Genomic DNA, 14766 nt, shown 5'->3' with positions numbered 1-14766 from the left:
ATTATGAATGGTTTCATTGAACTCTACAGAGCTGGACCATGGAATGTCCGAGTCTTTCCTAATGCACCATCTCGTGACACATCTTGGAATGGTTATAACTATACATACTTATCTGATCCTAATGAAATATTATTCATGTATGAACTTACATGTAGCTCTATCATTGCAAGGGTAGTGATGCAACTAAATAGATAACTAATATACGGATCAAGACTACAATGATCATTAGACCAGTTGACAATAATATGATAAATTAACACATTTTATAATTTCACTATACCAACTGAAAAACAACAACAACAACCAGAACCAAAAGAAAAAAATGATCACTTAGACTGGTTATGTGTACATGATGCGCAATTAACAGCTTGTCGATTAATCCATATTAAACAAGAAAGAATAATTAGTTGATCTCGTGATCATATAAATGTTAGGATTTATGCAATTAAAATAAAATTCAAAATTTTGATGAAATTTTCTCTAACCTTTCTTGTGTGAACACCTGGAACAAGTGATGATGGTTCTTTAAGTGGGTTATCAGGAACCTATTGCAAAAGAGGAAGACTATTATAATTAAAAAAAGTATTTTTTTGTGAGCAACACAATTATTTCACCTGCTCTGATTTTAAATTTGCATCAATATTAATTCCCAAAGACTCTACATATGCTTGTATTCCTTCCTTCACTTTATCCGCTATAATTTCTTCCATATCCATTTTTGCTTCTGATAATTTTCTCTCCATCACTTCGTTATTCTCTTTTGCTTCCTCTTTCGCTTCTAACAACTTTTTATCCATCGCTTCCATCTCTTTTTTTGCTTCATACATCTTCTCTGTCATCTCAATTTTCATAGCTGAGGTAGCTTTTTGAACTTCCATCTCAACCCTTGTATCAAAATCTCTTTTTTCAGTCTGAGATCCTTTATATACGGGGCCATATACTAAGCTAGGAGATGCTCCTTTTCCTAGAGTTCGGACAATTCCATGAGTGTCTGATCCCATTACTTGGGAGTACACATCATTAGGAGCATTTCCGGGGACATTCAACTCAGGATACACCTCGGCAAGATCATCCATTTGTTTCTTTTTGAAAGAAAGGTAAAATAATGAGATGTTTTTTTAAAAAAATTGTAATAGAAAGAAAGTACCTATATACTTTTAAAGAGTAAGAGTTTACCATAACTTCACCAGCTATCTCATTTAATGGTTCTTTATTCGCCCTAATGTGAGTTCTTTTGAACACCTCAATACGAGTTGGCTTTACACCATTATTCATCTTTGTCATCTGTTTGAATAGTAAGAGATTGACATTAAATATTCACGATAAGTATTATTTAATATATAAATTATAGAAAATAAATAGTGATTACTTCGTACATCGTCTATAATTTGAGAATGACTTTTTCTCCCTGATGTGTGTGGCATAGTCAATTTTTTTCGACTTTCTTTGTTTCTCTCACTCTTTTCCTAGAAATTTGAAAACAACAATATATAAGAGGACATGAACAATCTTGAATATATAAAAGAAATAACCAAAGAAAAAATATAAAAAAGCATCATAATTGAGTTTCACTAAGTGCAATCAATTTCTATACAAGAACATTTTGTGCAGGTTGGCAAACTGGACATGTACAACAATATTATTTCTGCCAATTAGAAGGGACAAGTCAAAAAGAACTTCTAGTTGTTCTACAATAAGAAGTATAATCAGGGAAAACACGACTTTAATAATTTATGACAACTTCTATGAAATTCTCATTTAGTAGAGCAAATGCAGAAATATAAATCTAGCACATACCTTTGCTTCTTTTGAGATCCAATAATGAACTAATGAACGCCACTGATCTTCTTCAACTCTATCTGGACTATGAGCTAAACGCTCAATATCAGTGTTATATGGGTCATATCCAATGGTTTTTGCTTCATGCTTTGATTCTTTCCATTTAGATCCAAATGACATCATAAGTATGCGCTTCATGTCAGCAGTTGCGTCAATATTTTCCTGTACATATATTTAATACACAACTCATTTATAAAATAAAATATAAAAACAAAAACATCTTAGTATATAGGTTTTGTGTATACTAAGAACCTTGATATGAGCCCATATTCTATCCTTGTACATACTAGGTACAAGCCTCCAATCTTTATGATTCAGTGGCGCTAAGATGCCATTTCATGCTAGCACCCCAAGTTTTTAACTCAATCTAGTTCCTTCTAACCCAATAACTTGACCATGTTCATTCAATTCAATATGTAAATTTCCACCATCTTTCCCCCATCCCGAGTGCATCATAGTGGGACCCCTAGTTCACTTAGATTGCTCTTCACTATCATTAGAATCTATAAATAATCAAAGATAAAAAGAGGCAAATTTATTATTTATATAAAAATTATTTAACTACATTATACTATGAAAGGAAGAACAAATATCATGAGATTTAATACCTGGAAGATTTTTTGTATCATGTGATTCATCTGTTTCATTTTGTGGCCAATTTTGGGGCGGTTAAGGCATTGACATACTTCCGATTTGTTGTTTTTGTTGCTCAGAATCTATAAATAATCAAAGATAAAAAAAGGCATATTTTTTAAGAATAAATATCATGATATTTAATACCTGAAAGTTTTTTTGTATCATGTGATTCATCTCTTTCATATTGTGGCCAATTTTGGGGCGGTTGAGGCATTCACATACTTCCAATTTGTTGCTTTTGTTGCTCAGAATCTATAAATAATCAAAGATAAAAAGAGGAAAATTTATTATTTATATAAAAATTATCTAACTACTTTAAACTATGAAAGGAAGAATAAATATCATGATATTTAATACCTGGAAGATTTTTTGTATCATGTGATTCATCTCTTTCATTTTGTGGCCAATTTTGGGGCGGTTGAGGCATTGACATACTTTCGATTTGTTGTTTTTGTTGCTCCGAAGAATCATATAAAAGCTCACTTTGACTAGAATTTCTCTGTCTTTTTCTTGCCATTTCTACGAAGTTCCTTAGTAGCTATGAATCCTACCAAATTTAAAGTAGTTTCTACTATATAAAAGTATAAAATAATAACTAACTATCATGTCAAATAATAAGATATATAAACATATGAGATTTTAACAGCTGAATGAAGAGTAAAAACATCAAAGTCATTATTGTTCAAAAATCAATTGTACTGAAATAGTGATTATACTACTATAGTAACAAAAACTAAGATATGTTGTCATCTTCATCATATGCTTCATTACTTTCCAAAGTTTCTGGGTCAATTTCTAATCCTGGTACTCCTTCTCTAACCCATTCAATGTCTTCTTCAGTTTCAAATGTTGTGTCATCCAATTGTTGTTCAGGCCACAACTCCATATGTCCTTCCTTATGCTCAGTTGTTGGTGTGTCATCACCTAAATCATAAAAACCTCTTGGCTTAAGTTTAACAACCATTTGCCACTCCTTTTCCATAGAATGATCGACATAAAACACTTGTTGAGCTTGAGAAGCAAAGATGAATGGTTCATCTGATCACTGATGTCTTGTATACAGTAGATGATTAAAATTCACAAGAGTAAATCCATAATCATCTTTCTCAATAAGACCCTTGCTATTGTTCACCCATTTACATTTAAACAATACAAACTTGAGATTCTTGGAATAATATAACTCAATTATGTCTGTGAGGACTCCATAAAAAGAAACCTCTGCCAATATGGGATTTTTATCTTTTGTGCTTGCATAACTGAGTGATAGCCTTTAACATAATACCACTATTTTGAGTTTTCTCTTAACATCACGAGACTCTGTTAAGTATCTAACTCCATCACATATATAGCCAGTCATTCTTTTTGCTTGTATTAATGGGCCAATAGCTAAAGTTTGAATATCCTCAGATATTTTTTCACCAGCCATATGCATCTTCTCGACCTAGCATTCAAAAATAAAGATGTGATCTAAAAGTTATAATTACCTATATAGTAATATATGAGCTAATATTTTAGCAAGTTGATACTTACGTGATTTCTAAACCATAGTTGAAATCTTTCATTATGAATTCGATCCACATTATGTCTTGATAGACAAGGATTTTCCTTCTTGATTTCTTTTATATGTTCACTACGAAAGTAAAACACATAACTATTTAATAAAAATTGAAAGAAAATTATTTAATAATTAATTACTAAGTATAAATTATGATTTAATACTTACTCACGATATGAAGTTGTGGAGGTAGAATTAAATAAAACATATTTGTGTGCTTGAGCACGTGTAATGTCATCAAACTTAAATCCTTTCGCTCTACTTGATCGACGACCCTCTTGGTCTTTCGTTTCATTAGATAAAACATCATTTCTTAGAGGTGGATTAGACTTAGTCTCAACGTCATCTAAATACCATGAGCAAAACGTCATTAACTCGTCTATCCAACGTCCCTCTGCAATCGCACCTTCTGGATAACGTCTATTCCTTACGTAGTTTTTAAGACAAAGCAAGAACCTAAAATAGACAATTTTTAGAATACAAATACAATTTCTTGTAAGTATGATAAAAAAAATAACAAAATTATACCGTTCGATAAACCACATTGAGCGATTTTGTGAAGGTCCTCCCAACATTGCTTCTTCAGCTAAATGGATAAGTAGATGTTCCATGATATCAAAGAAAGATGCAGGAAATATTCTCTCCAAATGACATAGAGTTATTGCAACTCGATCTTGGAGTTTTTCTAAGTCACCTATCTTCAGATCTTTTGAACAAATGCCCCTAAAGAAATTACTTAATTCAATCGATGTCTTAAGTACATTCACTGGTAGGAGATTCCGCAAGGCAATAGGAAGGAGTTGTTGCATTAAAATATGGCAGTCATGACTCTTCAACCCATGCATTGTGCGTTGCTTCATATCAACACAACTTGAGATATTTGAAGCATATCCGTTTGGAACTTTCACATCTTTTAACACTTGTAAGAGGATGTCTTTTTGTGTGTTACTCAATGTGAAACATGCAGGAGGAAGATAATATTTTCCATTAGCCTTTTTCTTAGGATGCAAAGCTTTTCGGATCCCCATCTCTTGTAAATCTAAACGGGAGTTTAAATTATCTTTTCCTTTTCCATCAACATTCAATAATGTCCAAAATATATTGTCAAAGACATTCTTTTCAATATGCATCGTATCAAGATTATGACGAATCATATTGTCTTTCCAGTATTCCAACTCAAAAAATATGCTCTTTTTGTTCCATATACTTTGCACCAAATTATCAACATCATCCCATTTCCTTTTACGAGATTTGGCCAATAGATCTTTACCAAACTTGTTTTTAACATTATTCAATTGCTTAAGAATCTCAATTCCTGTCAACCGTTTAGGTGCTCCATCTAACTCCACAAGGCCATTGAATGCCACTTTATCTTTTCGAAACTTGTGTCCATGAGATAACCATCGTGTATGAGACATGAAACAATATTTTCGCCCATTTTTCAACCTTGTATGTTTAGTTTTGGTAAGACAACATGGACAAGCATATCTAGTTTTCACACCATATCCTGATAAGTTACCTAACCCTGGAAAATCACTAATTGTCCAAAGCAATGTTGCACGCATTTGAAACATGTGATTGTTTGATATGTCATAAGTGGCAACACCAACCCACAATTCTTTTAACTCATCAACTAAGGGTTGTAGATAGACATCAATATCATTACCTGGTGCACGAGGACCATCAATAATAGTTGATAATATCATATATGGTTGTTTCATGCACAACCATGGTGGCAAATTATATGGAATCATGATAACAGGCCATGTGCTATGTGAGATAGACATAGACTTAAATGGACTAAAGCCATCTAAAGCCAATCCAAGTCTAACATTTCGAGGATCTCGAGCAAAATATGTATGTGCTTCATCAAATTTCCTCCAAGCAATACTGTCTGCAGGATGTCGCATTACTCCATCTCTAGTGCAACCTTTAGCATGCCATCTCATTTGAGTAGATGTTTTTCATGACCCAGGGGTACCCCCTGGATGTATCATGGTGTATAGAACCTGGAGGACTGCATGCAAGCCACTCAGCGCTCATAACATTATAAATAGAACAGTAAGAGTAAAAAACAGTCCATGTCCAATAGATATTATAAAATGAAAAGCGAAAGTCTAAAATACTTTGTCTCATCATAGTCATCTAATACAATAGAATGAAATTGGGCCTAGCCCATACATCATGTTCAAAAGAGAAATACATGTGAAGGAACTAATCAATGAAATTCCATCCTCGAAGCATGAAGACTCACTAAAGCTCAGAAATATCCCAAGTCAACCTCTAGCCATGAAACTGATGACCCTGACTTTCGGACCGTACATTTGGGGAAATGTAGGCATTATGTGTTAGTACAAAACAATGTACCAAGTATGATCGCCATGCCTAAAATATTTAAAACATGCTAAAAAGGACATTTCATTTCATGACATGCAATTTACCAATCTAAAACATCATATAAGAGAGTTAGAAAACATAAGTCATAACATCATGGTCAATGCAAGCTAGCATCATCTTCAAAACCTTTGAACTCATATGTGATACTTCTTGAAGTAACCTTAGTTCATTAATAATGTGGGGGATTAGCCTTAACAGATATAGAGACCATGTGAGCTATAACATTATCCCCCGGTGTCGCCCACACCGAAAAGGGTTGTCCTACTTGCCAAGGTAGAACCATAAATTTCTATCTTAAGAAGATCGACTAGCTAATGTCTATCTAGAAAATCATCCTATCGGGGAACATAAGTAAGGAATAAGGAGATTGCTTTTAGAAACACGGCCTCTACTAACGTGAGAGTTTCCATCTCAATATCCTCTCGGTGTTAAGCATAAATTCCATGGAGTATTTATTAAGTCTTGGCTTATCTCATGATATATGGATAGGTATCCTAGGATAACCAAATCAAGCTAGTTTAATTAGTATAGCTCTTACTCTTTGATTCAATTAGGTAAGAAAACCTTTCAACCTAAGAATCCTTATTATGTGAGAAAAACGTTCACATCATGCTAGTATGTGCTTATGAGATTATCCTTTTAACAACACAACAACAACATCACCATTGGTACATTACTCACAAAGCACCCTTAAAACATTTGCATAGATTTCATAAGAAAATGCATAATTCAATAATTTACCTCTTGAGGTTGAAAACCCACTTTCAATCATGAATATTTAGAAAATATAGGTTAGATATGGATTTCATCATAAATGATGAATCCACAATTTAGACTCATTTATGGCTATATTTTGATAGAATTAGTGTCCTCAAATGAATATTTTGTCTCAATATCTGATGTTAACCCTTAAGTTTCAGGTATTTGGAGTTTGAGGCAAAGCATGGACACTACTTGGAAAAAAGGAACAAGGCGGTTGAAAAGAACAAAGAAATAAAGGCCTAAAGATCACCGAGCCCAAGTGGCGAGTCGCCGATCGGCCTGGAGATCGCCTTTTTTCCCAGTGTGCTGAGCCCTGAAGGGAAAGATCAAGTTGGCGATGAAATGGAGCAGTCGGCGTGTCGCCGAGCAGTTCCACGAAGAGTACTATATCGCCTAGTGACCCAAAATGCGAAGAGGCTGAAGGCCAAATCAAGAAGGCGATGAAATCGACCAAAAGGCGAATCACCGAGTGTACGATGATCCCGACTAACTGCACTAAATGGTCCTCTGCAACACAAATTTTCAAACACTATAAATACTTGTTTTAAATTTCTAGCTAGGTGTCACTTCTATTATTCGAACATTTTACAGTTTTTGAGAGAGTTTAAGTTTTAGAGGGTTTTGGAGACTTTGTTCTAAAACCTTGAAGATTCAAAGGGTTTCAACTCCAATAAATTGGATGTGGGTCTCAAAGATTCTTCACTCTTGATGTGTTTTAAGACTTAATTCTTCATACCCAGTTGATGGAAACTGATATTGGTATAATTTTTTATCTCTTTTACATGTCTAGTTAAAACCCCAATTCTTGGGGTATGATTTTGTGAATATGGGCTAAATTATCTGTTGGGATTATCGTTGCAAATACGATTTCATCTTAGTGTTTTTGGCTTGCTCGATAGAGAGCTCGTAAAACTAAGACTACTAAATTGATAGCCGGTGGTATTGGGTCGACATGGGTTCAGCTCGAGAGAGTTAATCGTAGTCCTTCTCCCATACATTAAACCCTAGAGAGTGAATGGGCTAAGGCAGAGGCTGTGCTTAATGCAGCACCTCGGTGTTTGAGAGAAATCGAGTTGATTCGGTGTAAGTTGCTCGAGAGAGAATTTACCCCACTATAGTCTAGCCTTGTCACAAATTCTCAACAATTTACTATTAAAAGAATGTACCCGATAGTCTAGTGTAACCCGTATTCCTATCACATCCCAAGAATGTCGTCTCCTGATCGCGTTTCCTTATATTTTTGTCATTTTTGTTGATTAGTTCATACAACCCCCCATTGATAATTGACTCTTGCGTCACTCCTTAGATTTAGTATGTTTTTATTCATTTAATATTTATGGCTATGACTAATTAGAACGTAATTTTATTTTTCTATTAATTCTCAAAACCACTATATGTGGGAACGATCCCAACCCTTGGTTGGGTTATATCACTACACGCGATCGTTTGGCACTTGAACTGAAATAGTGTCAGTTGATTATGTCGAACATCAAAATAGCGCCACTGCCGGGGTGTGGTGTTGGTTGAGTATTTGTAGTTAAGTAGGATTTTCGTTCTTGTTAGTCGTAGTTTAGTTACTTAATTTTTAGTTTTGTTTTGTTGATTTGAACTTCGAAACATAGGAGGTTAGTGGATCGAGTAGTACTCACGAGCAAATAAAGTTTCCTCCATTGGAAGTAAGGTTGTTCAGGAATCGCATCCTAACCTTCAAACAATTGGAAGGTGAACGGATTAATGAGACATGGACAAGGTTTAAAGAACTGATAACTCAATGCCAAATTCATGAAATTCTCGATATAGTCCTCTTTGACTGTTTCTACAGAAGTTGTGGTCCCGAAAACAAGGTCTTGGCAGATCAACTCATTCTGGGTGGCATTTCAAAACAGCCATATGTAATAGCATTCCAACTGCTTGATCACATGGCCGAGAAAAACCAAGAAGTTGAAAAGGACTTCATGATGGATGCACTGATGACTCAGATGGATGAATTGGCCAAAAAGGTTAGAGATCTTGACGTCCAGTGCATCAAGAAAAACCGTTATGTCCCTCCTCATGAGCAAAGAAAATCAAAGCATAAAGGGGATGGACAAACTGAAGCAATGCTCACGCTTCTTCTCCAGAAAGCCAATACGTAGGACAGGGTACTGGAGGAACTCGGGGAAAATGTATTGCTGCTGAACCAGATGTCAACTTCCCATCCAAGCTCATCCAACTACTATTGGAACTTGACCCCAGACTTGCGTCGTGCCACGACGTTAACTAAGGCACTGTTTGGGAGGCAACCCAAAACCCTTTATTGCTTTAATTTTTGTATTAGATATAATGGTGTTTGGATTTTGCAGGTTGAAGTGTGGATAGTGATTGAAAAGTGCAGGTTGACGATCATAAGCCCAATCAGTGAATCATCGAAGAGGTCGGCGACGCCGATCCAGACCACCATTAAACTCAATAAACACTCACATCAGAGTCTGTAACAATCGGCGAGCACAGGAAATTATTGGCGAATCGCCGACTAGGTCGGCGATCCTGATATAAACCACCGTTTGGACCCTCACTTTGACTGAAGGTCCTGTAAAACTCGACGAAGTAAGTGACCTGTCGGTGCATCACTCAGTGGATCGGGGGTTGTGACTAACATCGTCGAATGGACGCGAACTGGATGGGTATTAACAGCCAAAGGTTTCAAAAGTTTTGAACTCTTCACTTTTCCTCGATTTCAAACTTCGTAAATTCGCTCCTAGTAAGTATTTTCAATTACATTTGCATTTCAAGTATTTTGTTCGTTGATGTGTGCTTGGAGTTGGATTACATTGTCGCCTAACACTTCAAATATCATTTTAATTGGCAAATAAGGTTAGTCTTACGAACCCCGAACTTATTTTTTTTTATATTTGTTCTCGTATGCAAATAATCTTATTGTATTTTCATGTGCTGAGCCTCTCTGATAAGATCTGATTGTTCAAATGCTTGTTTTAATTTGAAATCCCATATGCTTGTGCGTTAGAGTTATTTAAATTTTATGTGGTTGTGCTTGCATGTCATATAGCTTGGCAGAACCGGGAGAAATCTGAGTATCCCAAGAGGATAGGTGCTATAGGTCTTAACTTAGTTTAACTTGTGCATATTTTGATTTTGTTTTCAGGGGTTGCGGGGTAGAATTTGAGAAGTTGGGTTGAAAATAGGCACGTTGGACCATTTGGCTCGCTAGGTCGAGCTCGCTGAGCCACTCGACGATTCGTCTAATGTCCCCATCTCGCCTTTAATTTCATGCTAAATGTGTTGTTGGTTTCTGTAACTTTCTGCTAGAAGCCTGAGGTCACCAAAAGCACTCGGCAACTCACCGAAAGTATTTTGGATCGTCCTTTGTCTGCACCCCTAAATCCTTGTTGCACTGTAATTTTCTGCGGACACCCCTTGCTCGCCGAAAGTAGTCGGCGATTCACCGACCGATTCGGTGAATCTATCTTCTACTGATTGTTTGCGCTTCTGAATGAATTGTTTCTAACTCTTTTCCGATGTATTGCATACATGGCTAGGCCAAATGTGGCAGGTAGAAACATGCCACCCCGCAATAAGGCAAAAGGGATTAAAATCAACGAAGGTGTAGCTGTATCAAAAGGAAAAGTTACAAAACTTTCCACAACTGGTGGGAAAGGAAAAGGAAAAGGCAAGGCACCAACATCATCAGAAGTCAGCTCCGACAGCGAAGGCATATACGACACTTACTTCACTACCTTTGAGAGTGAGGGTGAGTAGCAGGAAAACCAAAGTGTAGCCTCTGGTGATGACGAGCTGATAATAGCACATAAGGCTGAATTGTGATCGAAAAAGCTGAATGATCCATCTAGGATCAGGAATCCTCCCCCTTCCACTCCTACTCCTTCAATTCCAGAGCAGGTAATGGTGCTTGCACCACCAATACAGTATCCCCCTCCCAAGTCAATGAACAGGTTGAAGACGGAGGGATTAAGGACAATTATTGAAGAGAAACGTCTCTCCACGAATGGAGTAATTGATAGATACCCTGAGATTATGAGATTTCTGAAATCTCATAACTTCCAAATTTTCACAACACCTCGTGGCCCGTATATTCTAAGATGGGTTAGAGAGTTCTACAACACATACAGTGCATTGATACCATGCGAGAAGAACCCGGCTGCTAAATTTAAGCCGGTTGACTATGTAGTTGTCACGGGAAACAAGGTTCAATGTGACGCTCTTGTTATAAATGACGTTCTGAGATGCACCGCGATGCTTGAGGACAACTGTCAGATTATGATCAGAAGACGTCACTGGAGGATATGAAAGAATGGTTGGCATGGTTAATATCAGACGGAACTCCTAAGTGGCTTAAGGCTGGGACAATTATCGAAAACAAAGACGTAAATGTGGCAGCAAGGTAATGGTTTGGCTTCATCAACAACATGGTCATCACTTCACAGAATGAATCTATCCTTCGCGACGCAAAAATAGCCTGATTAGGCTGCCTCATCAAGGGAACAAAGCTAAACCTGGGAAGGATTATTGCTTTTGAGATGGTCATGCATGCAAGGCAGTGCTAGACCTCACTTCATTACCCGATATTGATCATTGAGTTGTGCAGACAAGCTCAGATACCTCGAGATGCCAAGAAGGATATGGAAGTGATGCCCACATCCTCTTTTGATATCCGGAGGATCAAAGCCGAATATCTTAAGGATCAGGCGGAGAAGAAGCAGAAGGAAGATATGGCCACTAAATCCATACTTGTAGAGGCATTTTTGCCTACTCCGACCCCTGGGCCTTCAGGTACATCTAATTCCACTGACACTCTTACTGACACTCCAGGTTCTTCTATTACCGCATTACCGCCCATACCTACTGTTGTCGTTGCATCCCGTGCACCAATTACTCAGGCATCCTTGATACGGATCGAATAGCTTGCCTAGTATGTTGATCGTCAGGCTGCCAAACTAGAAACCTCCATCCCAGCCATGATTCAGACTGCCCTGACTAATGTTGTGACACCGATGAGAGCTACCATTGACGCCCTTAAGGCTAGAATAGCGGTGTGTGAGCGTGACCAAAGGGCCACATATGAGGTCACAGCATTAAAGGCCGCTATTACTGCTCTGAGGACTGATGTGGATCAGTTGAAGGCCACCGATATATCCATGGTCTTTGGAACAGTGGAGATCCCAGATGTGCCAAAAATGCCTCTGGCCACAATTAGAAATGAGTATAGAGTTGAGCAGACAACTGAGCTTGAGTCGGAGGCAAAGACAGACGAGGAAAAGCTCGAGGAAACTGTGGATGCTGCAGATGAGGACCTGATAGAGACTGAAGATATTATGATAGATGTGGTTGTACAAGCTTCCATGGCAAACACACTTTTTGTTGTCTCTAGTGGAGCTGGTCCTTCTGGTGTGACCCATAGGACAGGCCAAACTGATACCCCAGGCACTGATACACAGATAGTTGGAGTGACTTCTTAGACAGGATCCCCTCTTTACCTCCCTCTCTCTCTTTCTTCATTTTAAACTCTGGATATTATGTTAGTTGCATTTGAGGACAAATATTTTTAAATTGTGGTGGGGTGTGGCCTACCTTTGTATGCTATATTCTTATTGGGTTGTGAGTCATAATGTTTTTTTTTACACTACTTCTTGTGGATGTTTGAGCTTGTGGCTCCTTTTATTTTAAATTGTGAATGATTTTGACCCTTCTGAAAAATTTTAAATTTTCTCCACCTCTTGTACCTATGGAATGTGGTTGTTCTTTAGCAAATTTGAGTATCAATTTTGATCAATACCACTCCTAATCGAAAAAACATGAATATGTGGCTATGATGAGGCCAAATAAAGTTGCATTGTCAATATATGAACTCTTTGCATCTCATTGTGACTAGCCAAGTATCAAATTGATTCTCTTGGAATGAATGTTGCACACTAGCGAGAGTGTGGAGTCTTGCTTGACTTTGGTGTCGATGTCTTGTGTGATGAGCTTATTATGAACCATGCATGATAACACCTAGAATTTGCCCCATCAGTCTGATCGACTATGTAAGGCTATCTCTTGATATGATCTTAGGCAACTTCAAAGAGTGTGAGCCAATTTGACATATACCTCTTTTGTGGCCTACCTTGTGAACATGTGAACCTCATTTGAACACCCCTTGAGCCTTACCTTTCTTTGGAAGAAACTTGATAAAAACATAACCTTTCTCAATCAGCTACCTATAATCCTCTTGATTTGTGGTTGATCAAATACCCAACTTAGGCCAAAAGCCTAAGTTGGGGGTGTGGTGAAAAGAGAAGGAAAGTCAAGAAGTGCAAGAAAAGTCCCCTTTAACCCATGGTGTTGAAAAATATGGAACCCCTCCATACAAAAAAAAAGAAACAAAAAGATAAACAATGAAAAAGTTGGGGAATAAAGTACAAAAGAAGTGGCGTTTCCAAACAATCCATGGAAAGTGAATAATGGGATGACTTCTGAGCACTAAAGAAAATGATGAAAGAAGAGGAAAGGAAGTGTTGTGAGAACCACATTTCATGAGGATGAAAGTCACTGAGCCTAAATGACCATACATTTGCACTCAGCCATATTACAAGCCTTGAAAAGACATTCTTATCTTGAGTGAGCTGAAACAATTGTTGATTGGAAAATACGAGCAAACCTATGGGTGAAAGCATGCATTCTGTTCTTCTTTGTGAGAGTGAGCATTGCATTTGATTCTGGAACTTTAAAAGATTAAACCATTGTGTCTGAATATTGAATCTTTCTTTGTGTGAGGGCATTTGAATACCTTTGTTGAGCTCGAACTTGCATTCAAAGCAAGTATAGTGAGCTTGATAATCTTTGGTAATGGTGTGTCACAACTTGAGTCTTTGACTATACAATTGATCCTTGCATCAGTAAGTTGAGCCTTGTTGTGTACATTCATGATTGAGTCTTGTGTAGCACTATTTGAGACATTCTTTTTGAACTGCTGAACTTAAGTTTTACTAGAGGACAAGCAAAAGTTTAAGTTGGGGTGTTGATGTGTCCAGAATTTGGACTCATTAAGGACTATATTTGGTTAGAATTAGTGTCCTCAAATGCATATTTTGTCTCAATATCTGATGTAAACCCTTAAATTTCAGGTATTTGGATTTTGAGGCAAAGCATGGACACTACTTGGCAAAAAGGAACAAGGCGGTTGAAAAGAAAGAAGAAATGAAGGCCTGAAGATCGCCGAGCACAAGTGGCGAGTCACCGATCGGCCTGGAGATTGCCTTTTGTCCCAGTGTGCTGAGCCCTGAAGGGAAAGATCAAGTTGGCGATGAAATGGAGCAGTCGGCATGTCGCCGAGCAGTTCCGCGAAGTAGTACTATATTGTCGAGCGACCCAAAACACGAAGAGGTTGAAGGCTAAAGCAAGAAGGCGATGAAATCGACCAAAAGGTGGATCGTCGAGTGTATCGGCGATCCCGACTAACTGCGCCAAATGGTCCTCCGCAACACAAATTTTTAAACACCATAAATACTTGTTTTAAATTTCTAGCTAGGTGTCACTTCTATTATCCGAACGTTTTACAGTTTTTGAGAGAGCTTAAGTTT

General features: G+C 37.3%; 2 protein-coding genes across 3 annotated transcripts; both read right to left on the bottom strand.

Annotated features, from left to right (window-relative positions):
* Nucleotides 1-597: 597 nt before the first annotated feature.
* Nucleotides 598-3018, bottom strand: LOC125870226 (uncharacterized). Of its 2 annotated transcripts, XM_049550604.1 has the most exons (7): nucleotides 2833-3018; nucleotides 2448-2555; nucleotides 2092-2342; nucleotides 1798-2001; nucleotides 1377-1466; nucleotides 1177-1284; nucleotides 598-1082 (listed from the first exon to the last, which is right to left on the bottom strand). In XM_049550604.1, the coding sequence occupies exons 3-7, from the start codon at nucleotides 2122-2124 to the stop codon at nucleotides 606-608; spliced, it is 912 nt and encodes a 303-aa protein (XP_049406561.1). In that variant the 5' UTR covers nucleotides 2125-2342; nucleotides 2448-2555; nucleotides 2833-3018; the 3' UTR covers nucleotides 598-605. The 2 variants fall into 2 exon arrangements, with proteins under 2 accessions (XP_049406561.1, XP_049406562.1); XM_049550605.1 differs by lacking the exon at nucleotides 2448-2555.
* A 1176-nt stretch (nucleotides 3019-4194) lies between these two features.
* On the bottom strand, nucleotides 4195-5940 carry LOC125869841 (uncharacterized). The gene is made up of 2 exons (XM_049550265.1): nucleotides 4559-5940; nucleotides 4195-4486 (listed from the first exon to the last, which is right to left on the bottom strand). Exons 1-2 carry the CDS (start codon nucleotides 5938-5940, stop codon nucleotides 4195-4197), a joined length of 1674 nt encoding a protein of 557 aa, XP_049406222.1.
* Between the last annotated feature and the right edge of the window lie 8826 nt (nucleotides 5941-14766).

Source organism: Solanum stenotomum, chromosome 7, assembly GCF_019186545.1.
Source record: "Solanum stenotomum isolate F172 chromosome 7, ASM1918654v1, whole genome shotgun sequence".
NCBI lineage: Eukaryota > Viridiplantae > Streptophyta > Magnoliopsida > Solanales > Solanaceae > Solanum > Solanum stenotomum.
The sequence above is the reverse complement of the archived record's forward strand: the minus strand, read 5'-3'. Positions and strand labels throughout refer to the sequence as shown.